The sequence below is a fragment of the Pseudorasbora parva genome, chromosome 10 (genome assembly GCF_024679245.1).
Source record: "Pseudorasbora parva isolate DD20220531a chromosome 10, ASM2467924v1, whole genome shotgun sequence".
NCBI lineage: Eukaryota > Metazoa > Chordata > Actinopteri > Cypriniformes > Gobionidae > Pseudorasbora > Pseudorasbora parva.
In genome coordinates, this window is record NC_090181.1 from 6166026 (window position 1) to 6190108 (window position 24083).

The 24083-nt window shown below is 38.9% G+C and overlaps 1 protein-coding gene across 4 annotated transcripts in view; it reads left to right on the forward strand.

The window, feature by feature from the left end:
* The window catches only part of LOC137090945 (leucine-rich repeat and fibronectin type-III domain-containing protein 2), a 481236-nt gene that overhangs the window by 452375 nt on the left and 4778 nt on the right, over nt 1-24083 (forward strand). For 3 of the 4 annotated variants that reach the window (XM_067454960.1, XM_067454959.1, XM_067454958.1), the window contains one exon: nt 18414-19809. In XM_067454960.1, the coding sequence (XP_067311061.1) occupies nt 18434-19809 (1376 nt within the window). In that variant the 5' untranslated portion in view covers nt 18414-18433. Of the gene's footprint in view, nt 1-14652; nt 14736-18413; nt 19810-24083 lie in introns of those variants that run through there. The other variant, XM_067454961.1, reaches the window with a different exon arrangement.

Consider the following 24083-nt stretch of genomic DNA (forward strand, 5'->3'; position numbering starts at 1 on the left):
AAACAGATCCCTCATGGGCACGTGCCTAGTATCTCTGTTGAAAAAAAGGTCTTTGTTTTCTGGTGTTAGCTCACCTTCTGTATTGATCAGGTCAGTCTGTAGGCTGGTGTTTGGACTCTTTTCAGCTGTTCTGGTTGGCAACAAACTTAACAAACAATCTTAGAATCATTTATTTTTAGCAGGCACACTACCGTTCAAAGGTTTAGGGCCAGTGTTCATTGATTGGATTGATCGATTGATTGGTTGGTTGAGGGGGAAAAGTTTAATTTAGCAAGAATGTATTTATTTATTTTTTCTCTACAAACAAGCACAATGGTTTATTGGTTTATCAACATTGATAATAATCAGAAATGTTTCTTTGTGCACCAAATCAGCATATTAAAATGATTTCTAAAAGATCATGTGACACTGAAGACTAGAATAACGAGGCTGATTCAATTCTTCTTCAAATTCAACCACCACAGGAATACATTACATTTGAAATGACTCTTAAATCCCGACCTGTACATTTGTTTGAGAGACTATGCACCTCTAATCACAACTAATCATCTGATCATCTTGACTTGACAAATAATACAATTACAGCAGAGTAATATAGTGAGTACAAAAACATAATAATGTAATATAATATAAACAAAATATTTTCCAAGTACTATTTTATGCATATTCATTTCCACAGTATTATTTTAAAAGTTTATATATATATTTTTTACTACTGGTACTATTGAGTATGTTGCAAAATATGCAGTGAGCAGTACAGAAATACACTCTATTGCCAAAAGTTTTGGGACTCCTGCCTTTACATTCACATGACCTTTATTAATGACTTCTTATTGTTAATCTGTAGGGTTTAATATGGAGTCGGTCCACCCTTCACAGCTATAACAGCGTCAACTCTCTTTCCACAAGGTTTAGGAGTGTGTTCATGGGAGTTTTTGACCATTTTTCTAGAAGCGTATTGATGAGGTCAGGCACTGATGTTGAACGAGAAGGCCTGGCTCTCAGTCTCCGCTCTAATTCATCCCAAAGCTGTTCTATCGGGTTGAGCTCAGGACTCTGTGCAGGCCAGTCAAGTTTCTTCCACACCAAACTCACTCATCCATGTCTTTATGGACCGATGAGAGTCCAGAGGCAGTGTACTTTACTCCAATGCATCCCACGCTTTGCACTTGGTTGAGTAAGACTTGGATGAGCTGCTTGGCCATGGAAACCCATTCCATGAAGCTCTCCATTCACTTTATTTGACATAATCTGAAGGCCACACACAGTTTGGAGGTCTATAGCTATTGACTATGCAGAAAGTTGCCAACTTCTGCGCACTGTGCGCCTCAGCTTGTCCCCGCTGGGATTTTACGTATCCTAGCACTTCGTGACTGAGTTGTTTTTCCCCAATCACTTCCACTTTGTTATAATCCCACTAACAGTTGACTGGAATATTTAGTAGAGAGGAAATTTCACAAATAGACTTATTGCACAGGTGGCAAACTATCACGGTACCACGCTTGAGTTCACTGAGCTCCTGAGAGCGACCCATTCTTTCATAAATGTCTGTAGAAGCGTCTGCATGTCTAGGTGGTTGATTTTATATACCCGTAGCCATGGGAGTGATTGGAAATCCTGAATTCAGTGATTTGGAGGGGTGTCCCAATACTTTTGGTAAAATATATTGGTTTTGTGGGTAGATTCAGGAGAAGGACACTGGTTTTTCTGTGTGGTACAACCTGCAGTGAGCTGGGTGGCTCTGTAATTATAAGCAACCTGTCGTTCACCTCCCACAGTGAAACTTCTTCATTCATGTTTAGTGGCCCTATTATACTTCACATTACCAACGAAATAGAGTCATTGTCCAAAATGCAACACGGAGACGGATTATTTGTCCCCAAAGAGCCATATCTGTCATGGCGGATGTCTTATTTGCAGATCAGCTTACTGACTGGATGAGGAGAGGACAGGAGAAAATGAAGACAGTTGTTAGCTCCTCAAATTGAAATTTGGGATCCATTATTCAGCTGTCAACACGCGAGAGCATGGACCCATTGATAATGCTGCTAACAGCCCTCTCTGCTTGACTGTCTGCTTGAAAGGCAACAGAAAGAGCGCTATGCAGTAAAAATGGGCATGCCTTGTTTGTTTCCATTTTCATTCTGCACCATATATGCGCAGTTAGAATGCTGTCAAAAGTATTCACAGATGCATGCACGCATGTCCGCTGTGCTTAAGAGGTCTGTTGCCCTCTGATCTTCACTCTGTTATGCTTCAGGGGTTCTGAGGTTCCTGGTGGAAAACTCAATGATCTGGAGAATACAGACTGCATGGAGAATTCACAAGAGTAGTAAATATGAATGTTAATAGTGCAGACTTGGGGCTAGATGCCTCACATGGAAGCTGTCACGTGTGCTATATGTCAGGAACCATAAGTCAGAAGACCATATTCACAAAAGTGTAAAAGTGTGTTTTATATAGCAGCGTTTTTATCTATCTATCTATCTATCTATCTATCTATCTATCTATCTATCTATCTATCTATCTATCTATCTATCTATCTATCTATCTATCTATCTATCTATCTATCTATCTATCTATCTATCTATCTATCTATCTATCTATCTATCTATCTATCTATCTATCTATCTATCTATCTATCTATCTGTCTGTCTGTCTGTCTGTCTGTCTATCTGTCTGTCTGTCTGTCTGTCTGTCTGTCTGTCTGTCTGTCTGTCTGTCTGTCTGTCTGTCTGTCTGTCTGTCTGTCTGTCTGTCTGTCTGTCTGTCTTTTTTTGTTAGCACTTTCTATCCAGTTCATGCTTGTAATGAATTATAGCCCCATGTAAGCTTATTTATAAGTAAGTATTATTATACTATAAATATATCTACAAAGATAGATGCATTACAGTTTTTCTCAGTCGCTTTGGTAAATTTCTTGAATCAAACTCACAATTTGCAAAACAGTAAGTGCATTTCTCAAAACAATTTGTACAAATAGCAAAACACCATGGATAACCTGCGAAAGCCACTCTTCCTCAAAATCCTTAGTTCATCTCTCAGAAGTAAATATCTGTCAATGAACATGTCAGTGCCATCAGAATGACAAGTCCTTGTGTCATTGTGTATGGATAAGACAGTCAAATTGTTTAGTCATGTTGTCAATATAACACATGTTGTCAATTGGAGTTTGATTGCAGGAAACTGGACAAGATTCACATTTACACTTTTACTATTTGTACTGTCATTTGTTGACAGACCATGTCATCGCAATACAGAAAGCAAAAAAGACAGCACTGCATAGCACAAAGAAAAAAAACTAAACCAGAAATGTGAACGCCTAATGGCAATGTATAAATATTCTTGACATATTATGACAACTTGTTCAACCATTTTGCATGTAAAGACTTATGATATGAACTAATGCCTAAATGTTGTGGGGAGTGAGACTATTCAACAGAGACCCAATATAATACATTTTGATCAACATGACAGAAGCAACTGATAATGTAGGAAACAGCAGAGAATATTCCATAATCACTGGCATGGATGTACCAAAGCATTTGCAACTTGTTCAAAGAAATGAGAAACTGCTTTTTTGATGTGCACAAGTGACAGAATGGTGTGAGAACTGAACAGGTAGTTTTGAGAATTTCAATTCTGATCTGAGAAATGTATCAAAGCGCCTGAGAAAAACTGTAATATTTATACTGCATAATAAGAAAAGTTATAGGTACAGTCTTGTTCAAAATAATAGCAGTACAATGTGACTAACCAGAATAATCAAGGTTTTTAGTATATTTTTTATTGCTACGTGGCAAACAAGTTACCAGTAGGTTCAGTAGATTGTCAGAAAACAAACAAGACCCAGCATTCATGATATGCACGCTCTTAAGGCTGTGCAATTGGGCAATTAGTTGAAAGGGGTGTGTTCAAAAAAATAGCAGTGTGTACCTTTGACTGTACAAACTCAAAACTATTTTGTACAAACATTTTTTTTTTCTGGGATTTAGCAATCCTGTGAATCACTAAACTAATATTTAGTTGTATGACCACAGTTTTTTAAAACTGCTTGACATCTGTGTGGCATGGAGTCAACCAACTTGTGGCACCTCTCAGCTGTTATTCCACTCCATGATTCTTTAACAACATTCCACAATTCATTCACATTTCTTGGTTTTGCTTCAGAAACAGCATTTTTGATATCACCCCACAAGTTCTCAATTGGATTAAGGTCTGGAGATTGGGCTGGCCACTCCATAACATTAATTTTGTTGGTTAGGAACCAAGACTTTGCCCGTTTACTAGTGTGTTTTGGGTCATTGTCTTGTTGAAACAACCGTTTCAAGGGCATGTCCTCTTCAGCATAGGGCAACATGACCTCTTCAAGTATTTTAACATATGCAAACTGATCCATGATCCCTGGTATGCGATAAATAGGCCCAACACCATAGTAGGAGAAACATGCCCATATCATGATGCTTGCACCTCCATGCTTCACTGTCTTCACTGTGTACTGTGGCTTGAATTCAGAGTTTGGGGGTCGTCTCACAAACTGCCTGTGGCCCTTGGACCCAAAAAGAACAATTTTACTCTCATCAGTCCACAAAATGTTCCTCCATTTCTCTTTAGGCCAGTTGATGTGTTCTTTGGCAAATTGTAACCTCTTCTGCACATGCCTTTTTTTTAACAGAGGGACTTTGCGGGGGATTCTTGAAAATAGATTAGCTTCACACAGACGTCTTCTAACTGTCACAGTACTTACAGGTAACTCCAGACTGTCTTTGATCATCCTGGAGGTGATCATTGGCTGAGCCTTTGCCATTCTGGTTATTCTTCTATCCATTTTGATGGTTGTCTTCCGTTTTCTTTCACGTCTCTCTGGTTTTGCTCTCCATTTTAAGGCATTGGAGATCATTTTAGCTGAACAGCCTATCATTTTTTGCACCTCTTTATAGGTTTTCCCCTCTCTAATCAACTTTTTAATCAAAGTACGCTGTTCTTCTGAACAATGTCTTGAACGACCCATTTTCCTCAGCTTTCAAATGCATGTTCAACAAGTGTTGGCTTCATCCTTAAATAGGGGCCACCTGATTCACACCTGTTTCTTCACAAAATTGATGACCTCAGTGATTGAATGCCACACTGCTATTTTTTTGAACACACCCCTTTCAACTAATTCAACTAATTGCCCAATTGCACAGCCTTAAGAGCGTGCATATCATGAATGCTGGGTCTCATTTATTTTCTGAGAATCTACTGAACCTACTGGTAACTTGTTTGCCACGTTGCATAAAAAAATATACGAAAAACCTTGATTATTCTGGTTAGTCACATTGTACTGCTATTATTTTGAACAAGACTGTACATTTAAATTATTTACTTACAAGTCATGCATTTGCTTTTTCAATGAGCACATCTTTATGATTTCTTAACACTTGCTTTAGGAAAATTGCATCCTATGTTTTTACTTTATTCAAAACCATTAATGATGCATTTATTGATTATTATAGTTGACAGTTGACACTCATTTGATAGAAATCTGAATGACAAAAAAGTAATTGTAACTATAATATAATAATATTATAACAATGCAGGCTGCATCTTTTTAAATACATTAATGTAATCATACGACTAATTAATACTTAACCCGGTGTATAATGGATTATGAGCATGCACGTTGAAAAAACAAATGCATGACTTGCAAGTAATTATAAAAATATTATAAGGGTAACTATAACTGTACTAGTATAGCTCTTAATGAGTCTCTATAAAATATGTATAGAATGGTAACACTTATATATAATATAAATGGAGCTATAATTAATTATAAGCATAGAGTTCAAAGATATGCAGTAAAATATGATTTTTTATTTATTTATTTTTTTACAGTACATAAATTGACTTTCAAAAATACACCCTGGAGTACAAAAAATGACAGTTAGCTTTTCCCTTTTCCCTATCAGACAACTATCCCTATGATTGTGTTCTGCTTTTAGGGACGTAATGTTTAATACATTTGTCTCCTGTGGGCAGGTGGATTGCTGTTCGTCCTGTTATCAGCACAGACCGTTTTATGAGGCTTTGCTTTAGATGTGGGTGTGTAATCACAAACACTTCAAATAACATTAGCAATGCGTTTAAAGGTTAAGTGATTTTTTTGTTAAATGTTAAATGATATCTGCCTCCCTAAGCTTCTGGTGAAATATTATTTATTTAATAGTTAAACTGCAAGATTATCATAGGTAAAAAGCGTTTAGGGTTAAAAAAAATTTTTTTTTTTCTGAAGGCAGAATTCATCCATAACTAGATCCACGTTTAGTCAGAGAGAGTGAATGCGGGTCCCAACTGTTTACATGCCACGTTCGATGACTATTACACAAAAGCATTTAGCTGTCAACTGTTTAGATGTATATTCATTCTCTATCAAACAATGGTAATGCTAATAGAAAAACCCAGTCTTTATCAGCTCTGAATGTCTACCATGTTACATTATCTCATTATCAACAAGCAAATTATAGACTGAAGGCACACTTAAATGGAGTGTTTTTTATGGTGCGTGTATGAGTCGCACACACATACGCGCACTTTAGCAACAATAAACACAAAATTGTAGATTAGTGTAGCGTAGACACAACATAAGCTGCTAAGGTTAATTAGCCTGTCGTCGAGCAGAGAAGCAATCTGATTTTTTAACCTCCGCATCCTGCTGTGAAAATTAATTTGGCCACAGTATGAAATAAGCCCATTGTCGCCCGCCCCTTTGGCTGCGCTCCGCTTTCCTTCTGAGTGCTTTCATCACTTCCCGCTAAAATGGCGCTGTGTGTCGTCTGCACATTAATCAAAGGAAAGGGAGATACAGGCTGTTTGTGTGCAAAGGCGAAAATGATTAGCAGCCGTGGATGTGACTAACCCGAAAGAGGAAGAGAGGGAGGTTGAAAATATATAGAGAGAGAGCTTTTAATAAATCTGACCTTTTCTGTTGTGCGCTTGTTATGAAAGATGCTGGCATTGGGAATAAATGAAAGCAAGGGCCAAGCAGACCATTTGCAAGGCAATGGTGAGATAGAATGCCATCGTGCCGAAGATGAGATGTCGGAGGGGACAAGGATTTGCCGGATGGGAGTAAAATACGATGGGTCAAGTTTCTGGATATGGATTTATATGAGGCAATGTGTGAATTATTGCTTAAATGACCAGAGAGAACTGAATTGAAGCCCTGTGGAGAGAGATTTTCTTTTACTCTGTCTTATAAGCAAGCAATCTTTATTAGAATTAAAGCATGAGTTCACTTTAAAATGAAAATTAGCCCATGATTTACTCACCCTCATGACATTCGAGGTGTATATGACATTCTTCTTTCAGACGAACACAATCAGAGTTATATTAATAAATGTCTTGACGCTTCCAAGCTTTATAATGACTGGGTCCTCTGAGTTTAAAGCTCAAAAAAGTGCTAAAATAAGTCATAAATGTGCTCCATGTGGCTCCGGGGGTTAATAAAGGCCTTCTGAAATGAATCGATGGGGTTCTGAAAGAAAAATAGCCATATTTAAAACTATAATGTAAAATATTTAGCTTCCACCAGCTGCCTTATTCAATTGCACAGAAAGTTTAACCACTTCCCAGTATTGCAAAGATCGCAAACAGCCCCAGATTATTATTGTTAAATATTCACCTCATATTAAAACATCACACTCTTACGTTATCTGGACAAACTGTGTATCATTCAAACAATTAAAGACTCCAGCTTTGATATTTGACCACTGTTCATGATAAACTTGATTTCATGGACCCATTAATCCATCTGTGTTTTATGTCACACGCATATGAAGTCAGTCAGCTCTGCTGCCTTTTTATTGTTTCCACACAAGTGCACTGAAGAGCGTTCAAACTGACAGCTAAATCTATGGTCTTTAAAAGTGATCATCTAACCTTCCTAGTTTTCTTTGTTATTGGCAATTTATTGTATTTAAATATCTAAATGTAAGCGTGAAGAAGAAAAATTAAACAACTTTTATCTTCATATGCGAGCATATTGTTGGTACCAGACGGGCCAGTCTGAGTATTTCACAATCTGCTCAGTTACTGGGATTTTCACGCACAACCATTTCTAGGGTTTACAATGAATGGTGTGAAAAGGGAAAAACATCCAGTATGGGGCAGTCCTGTGGGCGAAAATGCCTTGTTGATGCTCGAGGTCAGAGGAGAATGGGCCGACTGATTCAAGCTGATAGAAGAGCAACTTTGACTGAAATAACCACTCGTTACAACCGAGGTATGCAGCAAAGCATTTGTGAAGCCACAACACGCACAACCTTGAGGCGGATGGGTTACAACAGCAGAAGACCCCACCGGGTACCACTCATCTCCACTACAAATAGGAAAAAGAGGCTACAATTTACACAAGCTCACCAAAATTGGACAGTTGAAGACTGGAATGTTGCCTGGTCTGATGAGTCTTGATTTATGTTGAGACATTAAGATGGTAGAGTTAGAATTTGGCGTAAACAGAACGAGAACATGGATCCATCATGCCTTGTTACCACTGTACAGGCTGGTGGTGGTGTAATGGTGTGGGGGATGTTTTCTTGGCACACGTTAGGCCCCTTAGTGCCAATTGGGCATCGTTTAAATGCCACAGCCTACCCGAGCATTGTTTCTGACCTATGATGGCTACTTCCAGCAGGATAATGCACCATGTCACAAAGCTTGAATAATTTCTTGAATATGACAGTGAGTTCACTGAACTAAAATGGCCCCCACAGTCACCAAATCTCAACCCATTAGAGCATCTTTGGGATGTGGTGGAACGGGAGCTTCGTGCCCTGGATGTGCATCCCACAAATCTCCATCAACTGCAAGATGTTATCCTATCAATATGGGCCAACATTTCTAAAGAATGCTTTCAGCACCCTTTGAATCAATGCCACATAGAATTAAAGCCGTTCTGAAGGTGAAAGGGGGTCAAACACAGTATTAGTGTGGTGTTCCCAATAATCCTTTAGGTGAGTGTATGTTATATTGCATTTCTGTCAGTAAATCCTCATAAATACTACACATTGCACCTTTAAGTTGTCCTAAGTGAACAGCAATTTTTTTCATGTACATCTGCGAAAGACCTAAACTGGAAGCGATCCAATCTGATTCACAGATTACAGAAGTTAAGTTGCGCATAACACTAAATATGTGTTCAGTCTATGAGCAGTGTTTCTCTACCATGTGACATCGTCAACTACTGGCCTGGCAGTATTATACAGCGTTTTTAATCGCTGATTTAAATATATATATATATATATATATATATATATATATATATATTGATATTATTAAACAACACTTAATCAACCTAAATATATTAGGTAACACCAGTAGCTATTTACACAGCATTTGCAGGTTTCCACTTTTTACAGGGCAGTTTTAATTTATAAATAATTTAAGTGAACAGTCTAGATTGTGGCAAACTTATTTTCTCGTTCCTCATGTCTTGCCAAACTTGCATGACTTTCTTTACTCTGTGGGGGAAAAAAAGAGTCATTTTCATAAACATGTTTAAGCTTTTTTTGTCTATGCGATGAAAGTCACCAGGGGTCCAGAACGTCTTTAAAGCTTAAAAGGACATAAAAATAGCGTGAAATTAATCCACAAGGCTCTACTGAATCTTCTGAAGTCACATCATATGGACAAAAAACTCTTAAAATATCAGTTTTGTGTTAAACATTGCTGCTCAACACCTAAGTCAAGGCCCACAGCCTTTATGTAACTTTTTAATAAATGAGATGTAGAAATGCTATAAAAAAAAAAAGCTTCCAAGCAAATCCAACTAGTTCAAAGCTGTCGTCATAGAGCGCATGGATTCATGCAATTATGTGAAACTTATTTCTAACTGTGAAACTCTGCCAAAGACTTTTGAGCTGCAGAGAATGAAAAGGTATTCACTGCACTAAGACGTTCACCCCAAAAGCTACTTACAGTAGTTTGCTCATACTTCACAAAGATTACCCATTATCTCCAGAGCTTCTGAGCAGAGATTACCCCAGGTAACACCAAGCTTCACCCAGCTTTCATGTCTCTGGTGGAAACGGTGCATTGAATTGTTCTGACAATAATCTCTGGTGGAATGGAGGCTAGGACATGTAGACCAGATTCAGTCCATTAGCACTTCTGTCAGTCCTAGAGCTTTTATAGTCATAACACATCCAAAAAAAAGGGTAATATTTGCTTGATTTGTGTCTCCTACATTTTTAGAAGTCAAACTTGAGGAAAATGAGTTATACTGTCAATGCCAACTGTTATACTGTTAATGTACACTCTCAGAAATGAACACTTTTATTCCCTTTAGGTACCAATATGTGCACTTTAGGTACTAATATATACATCTAATGTACTAATAAGCACCCTTTAGGTACAATAGTGTACATTTTGAAAAGGTGAAAAGGCCCCAGTGACAGCTTTTGTACCTTTTTTCTGAGATTGTATATATTGTCCACACTGCTCTACACAATGGATGCATCTCAGCTGGGCCATTTCTCTTATGCAGTAACTATATACTTCAAAAACAATTTATGTAATGTTTATCAATATTTAGTGTTTTATCTAAAAGTTCAAAAACATTAAATCTATTGATAATGCTTTCTGAGATTTGTGCTACTTAAATAGTAATTTTGTGGAGAATGATCCCATTAAGAAACTGTGATATTACAAAACACTTACAGAAAAATGACCTGTTCTTTTTGATATTCACAATCTTCAAAAGAAAGTTTTCTTCACTCTATTGAAGGACACCATTGTCTAATAGCCTTCTCTCCAATGCTACACCCTCCTATACATTTGTTTTAAGAAAAAGAGAAGTGACTTTTAAAAGAGTACGTAAGTGTTGATTTAACAGCACGGTTGGCAGAGTATAAAGGCAGCTTGACATTTATTTGACTTTTTTATTATTATTATTTTATTTTAAAAGGAAATGGTTTCTATAAACCTGAAATGATGAAGTACGTAGTCTGAACTTTAAGTAGTCCAAGACAATGTGTGAAGTGAATGCTTACGCAGTAACCTTGGCAAGCCTGCACATGTTGATTTCACAGGAAATGTATGTGTTTCTTCACTTGAGATTTCATTTTCAAAGTGTTGTCAGAGAGCAGCTTGGTAATTTGCAAGCTCAGAGTGTTAAAGAAACAACTGAAGCAGATTAATAAGAAACAAACTTCACTTAAAGAATCTGTAAGCTCAACTTTTATTCACACCTTTGTCACACAACTCTTTATTAGGTGCAAGTTGTGGATGTATAGTGGCAAGGTTGTTATACTTTAAATGTTCTATACAATCCATGTTTTTTTTGTTGAGATTGTCTTTTTTCTGTTTAGAAAGACTGCACACACACACAAAAAAATACCTAAAAGAAAAAAAGTACTTGAGAAAACCTGTGAATTTAACTAAGTGAAAAACATGATGTACTTCTGGACTGTGGGCCAGTGATTTAATCAAACATGTTCTGACTTAGAGGTTTAGTTCCCCTAAAAATAAAAATTATGTCATTACACTCTCCAAAACCCGTAAGACTTTCTTCCATCTTCAGAACACAAATGAAGATCTTTTTTATTACATCTGAGAGCTTCCTCTCCTTTTTATTGACAGCTACGCAACTACCACTTTGACGTTTCTAAAAGTTCATAAAGAGACTGTAAAACTAATCGTAAAAAAAAATAAAGAATAAAAAATCTAAAGAAACATGACTGGTTTTTTTGAAGAATAAATTTAATTTAGGCTTCTATTCACATATAAACATTGATCAGCGAACATAACAGAAGCTCAACTGAAACCATTTAAAACGTGAGAACAAACCTCATTGGTTCTCGCTGAAGCTCAAACGTGCTGCGTAACACGAGAATGAACCTCATTGGTTCTCGCTGAAGCTCAAACGTGCTGCATAACACGAGAATGAACCTCATTGGTTCTCGCTAGAGCTCAAACGTGCTGCGTAACACGAGAATGAACCTCATTGGTTCTCGCTGGAGCTCAAACGTGCTGCGTAACACGAGAATGAACCTCATTGGTTCTCGCTGGAGCTCAAACGTGCTGCGTAACACGAGAATGAACCTCATTGGTTCTCGCTGAAGCTCAAACGTGCTGCGTAACACGAGAATGAACCTCATTGGTTCTCGCTGAAGCTCAGACGTGCTGCGTAACACGAGAATGAACCTCATTGGTTCTCGCTGGAGCTCAAACGTGCTGCGTAACACGAGAATGAACCTCATTGGTTCTCGCTGAAGCTCAGACGTGCTGCGTAACACGAGAATGAACCTCATTGGTTCTCGCTAGAGCTCAAACGTGCTGCGTAACAGGAGGATGAACCTCATTGGTTCTCGCTGAAGCTCAAACGTGCTGCGTAACAGGAGGATGAACCTCATTGGTTCTCGCTGAAGCTCAAACGTGCTGCGTAACAGGAGGATGAACCTCATTGGTTCTCGCTGAAGCTCAAACGTGCTGCGTAACAGGAGGATGAACCTCATTGGTTCTCGCTGAAGCTCAAACATGCTGCGTAACACGAGAATGAACCTCATTGGTTCTCGCTGAAGCTCAAACGTGCTGCGTAACAGGAGGATGAACCTCATTGGTTCTCGCTGAAGCTCAAACGTGCTGCGTAACAGGAGGATGAACCTCATTGGTTCTCGCTGAAGCTCAAACGTGCTGCGTAACAGGAGGATGAACCTCATTGGTTCTCGCTGAAGCTCAAACGTGCTGTGTAACACGAGAATGAACCTCATTGGTTCTCGCTGAAGCTCAAACGTGCTGCGTAACAGGAGGATGAACCTCATTGGTTCTCGCTGAAGCTCAAACGTGCTGCGTAACAGGAGGATGAACCTCATTGGTTCTCGCTGGAGCTCAAACGTGCTGCGTAACACAAGAATGAACCTCATTGGTTCTCGCTGAAGCTCAAACGTGCTGCGTAACAGGAGGATGAACCTCATTGGTTCTCGCTGAAGCTCAAACGTGCTGCGTAACACGAGAATGAACCTCATTGGTTCTCGCTGAAGCTCAAACGTGTTGCTACACCGCTCAATTCATATGGATTAGTTTTACGATCTCTCTATTAACTTTTTGAAGAGTCAAAGTGGTATTGCGTCAATGGAGGGACAGAAATTCCTCAGATTTTATTCACAATATCTTCATTTGTGTTCCGAAGATGAATGAAAGTGAGTACTTGATGACAGAATGTTCCTGTTTAGGTGACTAACTATCCCTTTAAAAGTCTATAATATTTTATATATAAATTATCATATCTAAAAGGTATGATAATACAGTAGAAATAGACGATACAGCCATCTATATGGTGTGCTTTTAAGAAAGTCCATTACGCAAATATTATGCCAGGTGCAGAATCCATCACACAGTCAGGCATCATGAAGATTTCAGAGCAGTGCTGTCAAACTGACTGCCCACTGTCGTAATGGTTAGCCCATGCCCAATCAGGCGTCTGCTCTGGGGAGTTCTCCCCTGGATCTCAAGTAAATGGCCCTCCATATCATGGCAGCTCTACCTTCATCTTGCTCTTCAGTACCATATGATTGCAAAGCCTAAGCTTTTACCTCGCCTTTGGATGTTTAGCAGTCTCTGTAGTTTTTCATGTCCTGCTGTTTCATGGACTCCTTCTCCTTCGCTTGATAAAAGACTTTTTTGATGTGCTCTTACGCTCTTTCATTTGTTAAAGCTATGATTCTTTGGCCCTAATGTCTGCTGAACTGACAAAAAAAAAAAAAAAAAAAAACGAAAACTATGATTTTTCACATCCCTTAGATCTCCTTTTGTTGACTTCCTTGAAGTTAGCAGTGAGCAGGCCAAGCTCATTTAAACACTTTCTCCAACAAACGAGCTGAGATGTTTGGCTCATTTGATAAAGGGAAGCTAATTTCTTTCCTCACATGGCACGCCACCATTCCGTCCTTTTCCATCTGATTTGGATGAAATGCAGACATGTGGAATTTTCTTAGGGGTTGAGTTCCTCAGAAATTGTTATATATGTGTTTGATGGTTGTGCCATTATCCAGCTGCAAAAGGAATGAATAAAGATGAGGCTTGACAAGCAGTTATGAGAGAATTGGTAATGCGAGAAACTTACCTCAGAAATATGGGCCTGCTAAAGGGCAAGCTGCTGCTGTATTCAGCCTAATCAGGTTTTAGCTGTCAAACATGACAAATATCCCCTTGTCCCAAGCACACTTCTCATAACTTTACACAGTGCTATGCAGTCCTGAATGAACATTGAAATGAAGTTTTATTCAGCATAGGGTATATTTCAGTTGATCCAATATGGGGTGGTCATAAAATCCAACCAACCTAGCACTAATGAAATGTTGCAAATGCCTATGGTTATGCATTTTTCCTCCTCTCTTTGTTAAGATGAAGTTTGTGTTCTTCTGCAAGGTTTTCACATGCTAGACAAATGTGCATTTTTTTTTTTTACTTTGCATTCTTATGCCAAAAGTTTTAGGATGCCTGACGTAAATGCACATGAACTTTAATGACATTCCATTCTTAATCCGTAGGGTTTAAAATGGAGTTGGCCCACCCTTTGCAGCTACAACAGCTTCAACTCTTCTGGGAAGGCTTTCCACAAGGTTTAGGAGTGTGTTTATGGGAGTTTTTGACCATTCTTCTAGAAGCACATTTGTGAGGTCAGGCACTGATGTTGGACGAGAAGGCCTGGCTCTCAGTCTCCGCTCTAATTCATCCCAAAGCTGTTTTATCGGGTTGAGGTCAGTTCCTCCAACTCACTCATCCATGTCTTTATGGACCGATGCTTTGTGCACTGGTGCGCAGTCATGCTGGTACAGGAAGGGGCCAGGAACTGTTCCCACAACGTTGTGAGCATCAAATTGAAAATGTCTTGGTGTGCTGAAGCATTAATAGTTCCTTTCCCTGGAGCTGAGGGGCCAAGCCCAACCCCTGAAAAACAACCCTACACCATAATCCCTCTCCACCAAACGTTACACTTGACACAATGCAGTCAGGCAAGTACAGTTCTCCTGGCAACCGCCAAACCCAAACTCGTCCATCGGATTGCCAGACAGAGAAGCATGATTGGTCACTCAGAGAACACGTCTCACTGCTCTAGAGTCCAGTGGCGGCTGCTTTACCCCACTGCATCCCACGCTCTGCATTTCACTTGGTGGAGTAAGATTTGGCTGAGCCATGGAAACCCATTCCATGAATCTCTCTACACACTGATCTTGAGCTATTCTGAAGGCTACATGAATTTTGGTGTTCTGTAGCTATGCTTGCATTGCATATGCTAGTGCAATGCAAAGTGTGGGATGCAGTGGTGTAAAGCACACCACCACTGGACTCTAGAGCAGTGGAGACGTATTTTTTGGAGTGACCAATCACGCTTCTCTGTCTGGCAATCCAGTAGACGAGTCTGGGTTTGGCATGCGCTGTCCCCACTCTGTGATTTAACGTATCCTAGCACTTTGTGGCTGAGTTGCTGTGTTCTAAGTTGCTTCCACTTTTTTTATAATATCACTAACAGTTGACTGGGATATTTAGTAGTGAGGAAATTTCACGAATGGACTTATTGCACAGGTGTTAACCTACCATGGTGCCAGGCTTGAGTTCACTGAGCTCCTGAGAGCGACCCATTCTTTTACAAATGTCTGTAGAAGCGTCTGCATGCCTAGGGTTGATTTTATAAACCTCTGGCTATGTAAGTGATTAGAACACCAGAATTCTATGATTTGAGGGGTGTCCCAATACTTTTGGCAATATAGTGCATTTTCTTGCTCAAACAATTTCATACTTCTTGCAGAAAATTTAAAGAGTTGTAGACTAGAAAAATAGATGCATCACCTTTTCAGTTTACTTGGAAATGTCCTCCTATGTTTAAGCCATTTTGTGGGTTTTTTAATATTGCATTTCTCCAGACTTTAAAACAAGTCATTTTTGTGTTAATGTGCTAGTCTTCTTGATTTAGTCTTCTGCGTTTTTGTAGTAGCTGGGAGGGGATAGTTTGGCATGTTATGGTAAATCAGCTGTTTGCTTTCTAGCAAAACACAGCCGTGGCATAAATATCTGGCATTACCAAACACTGATTGCAAGTCAAACGCAAAATATCCATCATCTCTATGTGACGATTTTTTTGTTTTGTTGCAGATCATTTTGATTACATGGTTAGGGTAATCACAATATTACGGTTTGTAAAAATCTAATGTCAGTCACCTTCTGTATAACTCCCTGCTTTCTAAAAATACCCAGATCTGCATACTTTCTCTTTATAGGTTTATTGATGTGGCATGCAATAAACTGGAGGCTAACCAATAAGATGTGCTTGAAAACTCGTAAGCTGTTGCAAACAGAACTCATGTGTACTGGGGTTTATAGGAATTTTAGAACATAAATTGAAAGCATTGATAAAGCAATTATGATTTATTGTGTAAATGCCGGCAGCTGGGAGAACTTTTATCCTTTAATTCTTGCAAATGAAAAATCAAGCTTTCTCCTTCTCACAGACACCTTAAATAGTTCCACTAACCCTGCCCTACCATTAGAAAATCAGTCTGGCAGACCGCTGATTAAAATTGATTTTAATTTTTGAGTATATTTGGAATTGATGATACAAATGTCTAGAGGAATTATGGGCTGTCGTTTGAGGCTGAGCACAGTCATCCGTTCTCTCTGTGTCAGAGGTATAGGAGCCTGCTGCAGAATTCACATATGGACATAACGTCAAACACTTCTGCTTCCAGCAACTATAAAACATATTTTATACCTCTGTGTCTTCTTAATGCTTTGACAGGGGTAAGAGGATTACTTCATAATTATTTCAGTTATCTCACTGAAGTTTAAATGAAGCCCAGGAGACTTTTGTGTTGACACCAGCAACAAAACAACTTTGAAATGCCATAGTTTGTGGGGTTAGGCACTTCCAAACAATACAAATTAATCAAACAATATGAATGAACTCAAAATCTTTAAGAATGTTTTAAGTCAGGGCTTAAAGTCTATTTATAACCAGAGAGATGTGTCTAGGGTTCCAAGTTCCCTGCTCTGTGAGAGCCTCTAAGGCTGTGTTTACACTTGTAGGTTCGCTAGGTTCGACACGCAGCCTTGGACAGCTTGTCATTCATATTGGCATTTTTTACACCAAACTAAAGACATAGGGATACGTTCACAACCTGATTGAGTGGCTGACACATTGTCTATTTTGTGACAGAACTTACCGAACATCCAAACCAATGCTGTGTGCTGGGCTAAATGTGCTTGTTGTATGTGCGTAGCCTACATACGATGGGATTTTCACCACCCGAGAACTAGTGAAGACCTTATAAAATGTGTAAAGGAGTCAAAACTGTAGCAGGAGTCCCTCTGTCACACACACACACAAAAATATCTGCTGTGAAGAGACAGGGTTCTGATGCCTGTAACCAAACTGTGATGGACAACATAGTGATTTAATAGGGTCTCATCTTCCTGTTTTTGGTTCGTTTATATGTATTTGGTCCGTGGTGCATTCATATTTCATTCGAGCCGCATCAGAGTTAATTTAGAAGTGGTCTGAGACCTATCCCACTAAGTAATAGCCATCATTTCACCCTCTCGGTTAACTATAGACCCGATATAGTCTCTCTGAGTTACCAAAATAACTAGCGAGATGTATGATATTCTATCATGTAAGCAAAGTCAACAGTGATTACAAGGTGTGTGGTTTAATTTCTTTGACATGGGCTAAGGTTAGACATCTATAAAATGTTCAGCCCAAATTTTGCCTTGGTTTAGCCTAGAGGTCAGGGCTGTGTTTGGGAGGCTGATAGATGCCTATTAAGCGCAAAATTGCACGCTGGAATCTTTTCAGCAGACTCGGCTCATTTGTTTGGTGTGCACCAGGGTTCGGATGGCAGCGTTCACACTTATTCAGATGAACCACACTATAGCCCATTTCCTCCAAAATTACCCGGAACAATTTGTACCAGGAACTTTTTCCCCCAGACCTGCAATTGTCTGTGTTTCCACTACAGTCTTAGACGAACGCGTGCCGAGCAAGACTGATATTTACTGAACGCAGAACGAACCTCGCAGGCTCGCAAAAGACTTATAAAAATGCCAGTTGAAATAAAATGCTGCGTGAGCTCAAGCACCCAAGTCCCACCCCTGAGAGTTCCTGCACTTTGAAAAAGTACTACCTCGCAAGCAAGGGTTTTCGGAGGGGGGAAATATTTACCCGGAACTTAATTTACCACCCCAAAGTTCCTAGTTACTGGGGAAAGTTCCTGCAGCAAGCTACCAGGGTTCATGTGAACACACCGAAGAGCATAAGCTAATCCTAAACTGGTTCAGAATGAGGACTATATTCATCACATAGTCATTGCAGAGGCATTAAATCATTTGTTGTTTGTATGACCCGAAATGACTGATTATTTTATTTCTTGGTGTCTTTCCAGGTCCCTGCTTGTGATTTACCATGGCCAAAGTGCTCTGCTGCCTCCTCCTCCTGGGAAGCGCAGTGATGATGACCACCGCCTGCCCTAAATATTGTGTCTGTCAGAACTTATCAGAGTCCTTGGGCACATTGTGCCCATCCAAAGGTCTGCTGTTTGTGCCTCCCGACATTGACAGAAGAACCGTGGAATTACGTCTGGGAGGAAATTACATCATCAAAATTAGCCAGCAGGACTTCACCAACATGACGGGCCTTGTGGACCTCACACTGTCACGAAACACCATCAGCTTCATCCAGCCCTTCTCCTTTGTAGATCTTGAAACCCTGCGTTCGCTGCACCTGGACAGTAACCGGTTAACAGAGCTTGGCCCAGATGCCCTTCGAGGCTTGGTGAACTTGCAACACCTCATCCTAAACAACAACCAGCTGACTCATATCTCCAAAGAAGCTTTCGATGATCTGCTGCTCACCTTGGAGGACCTAGATCTCTCCTACAACAACCTCCGAGGCGTCCCCTGGGAGGCCATTCGCAAAATGCTTAACATACACCAACTAAGCCTGGACCACAACCTCATCAGCCACATTGCTGAGGGCACTTTTACAGATCTTGAAAAGCTGGCAAGGCTGGATCTTACATCGAACCGTCTCCAGAAGCTTCCGCCAGATCCCATTTTTGCTCGGTCACAAAGCAACATGGTTCTTAGTACACCCTTTGCCCCAATCCTGTCTCTCAGCTTTGGTGGGAATCCTCTTCACTGTAACTGTGAGATTCTGTGGTTGCGGCGTCTAGAGCGGGAGGACGATATGGAAACATGCGCCTCCCCTCCAAATCTGAAGGGTCGCTACTTTTGGTATGTTCGAGAGGAAGAGTTTGTCTGTGAACCACCGTTAATTACCCAGCACACCCATAAGCTTTTGGTCCTGGAGGGACAGACGGCCAGTTTACGCTGCAAGGCTGTGGGTGACCCTATGCCTTTCATACACTGGGTGGCTCCAGATGACAAACTAATCAGTAACTCATCCAGGGCCACAGTGTATGAAAATGGTACTTTAGACATAATGGTCACCACCTCTAAGGATTACGGGACATTTACTTGCATTGCTGCAAACGCAGCAGGAGAATCAACAGCCTCAATTGAGCTCTCCATTATCCAGCTTCCCCACCTTAGCAATGGAACTAATCGCACATCTCAGCCAAAGTCCAGACTATCTGACATCACCAGCTCCACTAAAACCGGTAAAGGGGAGACCAAAGTCCAACCAGAACAGGTAGTGTCAGTGTCAGAGGTCACCGCGATCTCTGCTCTGATCAAGTGGACGGTTAGCAAAGTGGCACCCAAAGTCAAAATGTACCAGCTCCAATACAACTGTTCAGAGGATGATGTCCTGATTTACAGGTAAACATTCCATGTTTCTTTTCCCTTTAAACCACCCAACTACACACTAATTAGGCATGTACTTTCACCTGCCCTTTAGTTTCTCTCTGAATGCCTGTGGAAATTATCATTAGATTTTGTTTAGAGGTAAATAATGTATTGCATAACTCAATTCAGTCTTGTAAATTAATTGAATTCAGTTTATTTAAGCAGATACTGTTAATAGGTTCAATAGGTTAATGTTGATGATAGTTAATGCAGTGACATTTAAAAGAGACATTGTTTTTGCATCTTTTCAACCGACCAGCCACATGTATACGTATAGGCTCATTGTGTTATAAAGGTGTTTTGTGACTGTTTTTTGTGAAAACAATGAGGTGCCTTACCATTGACCATTCACTTACCCTTTAGTGAAGCATTTACCTACAAATTCCAAAATCTAAAGCCCACGAACATTTGACCTGTTTTCCTCTTTTCCTCAGGAGCAATTTTAAGTAGAGTATATGATTGTTATGTGGATTTATGTAATAGACAGTGTCCAGTTCAGTTCTATTAAACACTTTAAACTTAAACATGTTTGTTATAAATAGTTTATATTTAGTTATTTTTTTTTCTGAAAAACATTTGATAACACTTTACTTAAAGTGATTAAATGATCCCATGATTTGCTCACACCTCAAGCCATCCTAGGTAGGGCTGGACAATAATTCAATATCAATATATATCGCGATATAATTTTTTTCAATAACGGTGATATGATTTTTAAACACATTTCCGATATTTCGATATATACATTACAGCATTCCTCACTGACTGACGTTCAGGGCGCAGCCGTCAGAAAGAGCAGAACATGATTGGCTACTTGCGCGATGACGTACACCACAGAAACGCAGTCAGTGCTCAGCAGTAGTAGGCTGATAGATCCAACGCGGCAAGTTTTAGCTACAAAGTTTCCCTGACCGGCCGCAACACAAATGTGACTGAACGAACTTCCACAAGTAAGGAGAAAGACTAACGTTAATTCAGTGGGGTGGAAGTGGTTCGGCGTGTCCCCCGCACTTTTAATAAAGTGTATTTTCATCCCCCGCACACTTACTGGGTCTCACCGGTCCTAGTCGACCCGCTCCGAGCGGGATTCGAAACGGCATTACCTGGAGCGAGGGCGGGCAAGTTAACAGGGACGCTATAGACCGCTTTCTCTAACCTCGGTTGATTGCGCGCTTCTTGAGGTCACGGGCAAGTGTAGCCTATACATAGAAACCAACGTGAATACATCAAGATTTAATTTCAGAGACAAAAAATAATCTATGCATGACCTGTCATTTTATTCGTATCTAAATATGAGGAGGGCGCTCTCACAGAAAGTCCGAAAGCGGATTCGTAGAAACTTACTGTCACGCTGGAGCTGCAGCTGAAGGAAAACAATCGTTATGAGCTGAAAGGTGACGACGACAGTCAGACGATTGCGACAATATATGAAAGCAATGAAGGAGCATCATGAGCAACAAAACTGTTTTCAACACTGATAATAATCATAAATGTTTGTTGAGCATCAAATCCTAATATGAGAATGATGCGTGACACTGAAGACTGGAGTAATGATGATAAATTCAGCTTTGATCACAGAAATAAATGACACTTTACTATATATTCACGTAGTGAACAGATGATGTAGATCAGAATAATATTTCACTGTATTACGTTTTTTACTGCATTTTTAATTAAATAACTGCAGCATTAAATATATGATATAGTTTTGCATAAATGGAAAATAGAGCGCTATGAATTGTTCTTCACTGAAATTTAAAACTGAAAAGAAAATGCTCAATAAACTGCGTCTGCGGCATAGGAGCACTGTACGCTGTGAAGCCGATCCACCATCTGAAGCAGATCCATCTGCTAGAATATTCTGAGTCTAAGAGTTCTAAAAGCACTTTTGTTTAATCTATATTAAGAATAATATAATCAGCCTATATTATAGTTTAAACTTAAAGATATTAATATTAATAAAGTGAGAGTCTTATGTTTATTTGATGTTGATTTCACATTTCTTTTTCATATAAAGGCTAAATACAAATAAAAGGTGAACATTAATTTATTTGTACTGGTTTTATTTCTAAAAAATTATATAGTTTTATAGGAGGACTATTCATAGACTTGGCAAATACATTTTTCAGAAGTTTGTAGGTACAGACGTCCTTTGTGGCAGTTCTTAGTAGTTTTTTCTAAAGCTTTTATATAGTTCATATCGATATCGGAATTATATCGTATCGACCGAAATTAAGAAAAATATCGTGATATGAATTTTGGCCATATCGTCCAGCCCTAATCCTAGGTGTATATGACATTCTTCTTTCAGACGAATACAGTCAGAGTTATATAAAAAAATGTCTTGGCTCTTCTTAGCTTTATAATGGCAGCCCAAAATTTAAAGACCAAAAAAGTGCATCCATCCATTATAAAAGTAATCCATGCGGCTCCAGGGTTTAATAAAAGCCATCTGAAGTGAATCGATTGTTTTTTGTAAGAAAAAAATCCATATTTAATACGTTATAATGTACAACATATTTAGCTTCCAGCAGACCGCCTTACTTATGCAGAAAGTGTGACAGCGCTCGCACTTCAAAACATCTGACATCATTGTTACACCAGTTATGTTTTTTGCATAAGTTGAATATGGACAGCTATCTACTGGAAGCTAGATAGATATTTTACTTTATAACATGTTAAATATTAATATTTTTCTTCGAAAAACCCATCTCTTCTTTTCAGAAGGGTTCCACTAAACCCTGGAGCCGTATTTTCATTTTTGGGTGAACTATCCCTTTAAAGCCTTTATGTATAATGCGTTATAAAGGTTTAATGTTTGGTATAATGCATTATATTTTTTTTCAGTAATTATGAGTAATTATATTAAGTAATTATAACCTAATTTTTAATGTATGATAATATTCACATATTCCTTTTTACATCTGAAATTGTTTGTTTGTTGTATTATAATGCATTATAACTGTGGTTACATACAATGCATTATAAGGTGCATTAAAAGGCATAATTAATAGATTGAAAATTATACATTAAGGCGTTAAGTAAAGTTACCCCCCAATTTTTTTATTTTTTATTTTATTTTATTTTTTACGTTTTGTGACATAGAGGTGCCACAGTAATTTTTTATTTAAATTAACCTCTATCAGCCGTTAAAAGATTGATTTCACCATTTTTTAATCAAATGCAACATTTCCTCTGTGTGAAATGAAGAATGTGTAGAAATCCCTGTCACCTCTAGGCCTTTTTTCCTTTTTAGCATAATACAGCCAGCATGATCATCACTATTACAAGCCTGAGGCAACAGGAGATTTTAGAATATGCTTCATTCTTCTGATTTTAATTTCAGCTCATGTCTCTTACTTAGTTTCTTTATTTCTACATGATCTGCATCAGTTTATAATCTAAGTAATGGATTTCCTTATCAAACTGCCTAGATTTTAAACCATTAAGCTGTCTAGTTTCTCTGAATTGCCGAAAACAGAGCTTTTCCTGTTTTGGAAAGAGTAAAAAATCCTTGAAGTATTCGTATGACTGTTCGTTAACTGGTACCTATCTATTACTTAATGACTTCATGTGGAATTATCCAGAGATGTGTTTTCTTCCTCCTGTCTTGGAAGAACAGTGTTAACCTGGATGTTGGAAACAACAAAGGGGAAAAAAAATCAATCACTAAGGCTTGAGTGGAAAAAGGTTGGGCTCTCTCGTAAAGCTGTCAGCACTGAATGTAGCGTCTTCTCCTGTGATGGGAAAGCAATTATGAATGAGTAATGGACTAGCTGGCATACAGGCTTACCGTAGACAATGTGCCAGGTCGCCCTGCTAGATGTGGTTTTAGTGCTGTAAAGGATGTCTTTAACATAGAATACGGGATCCCATGGGATGGTAGTTCTAGGCAAAGCCTACGGTTAAGAACCCATCAATTGCTTATGAAAGCCGACATTTTTTAATTCACCGTAAAATAAAAAATACTTAATAATAAAGACTACACTCTAAAAAACGCTGGGTTGTTTCAACCCAAAGTTGGGTCAAAAATGGACAAACCCAGCCATTGAGTTACATTTTTTAAATTACATTTTTAACCTAATGGCTTGGTTTGTCCATATTTGACCCAACTTTGGGTTAAAACAACTCAGCATTTTTAGAGTGAATGCTAGTCTTTCTTGTCCATGCACATACAATGACTGTGGAGCTTTCAAGATTTAAAAAAGGATGCAAAAACATAACATTTTGACCCATGCACTAAAGTT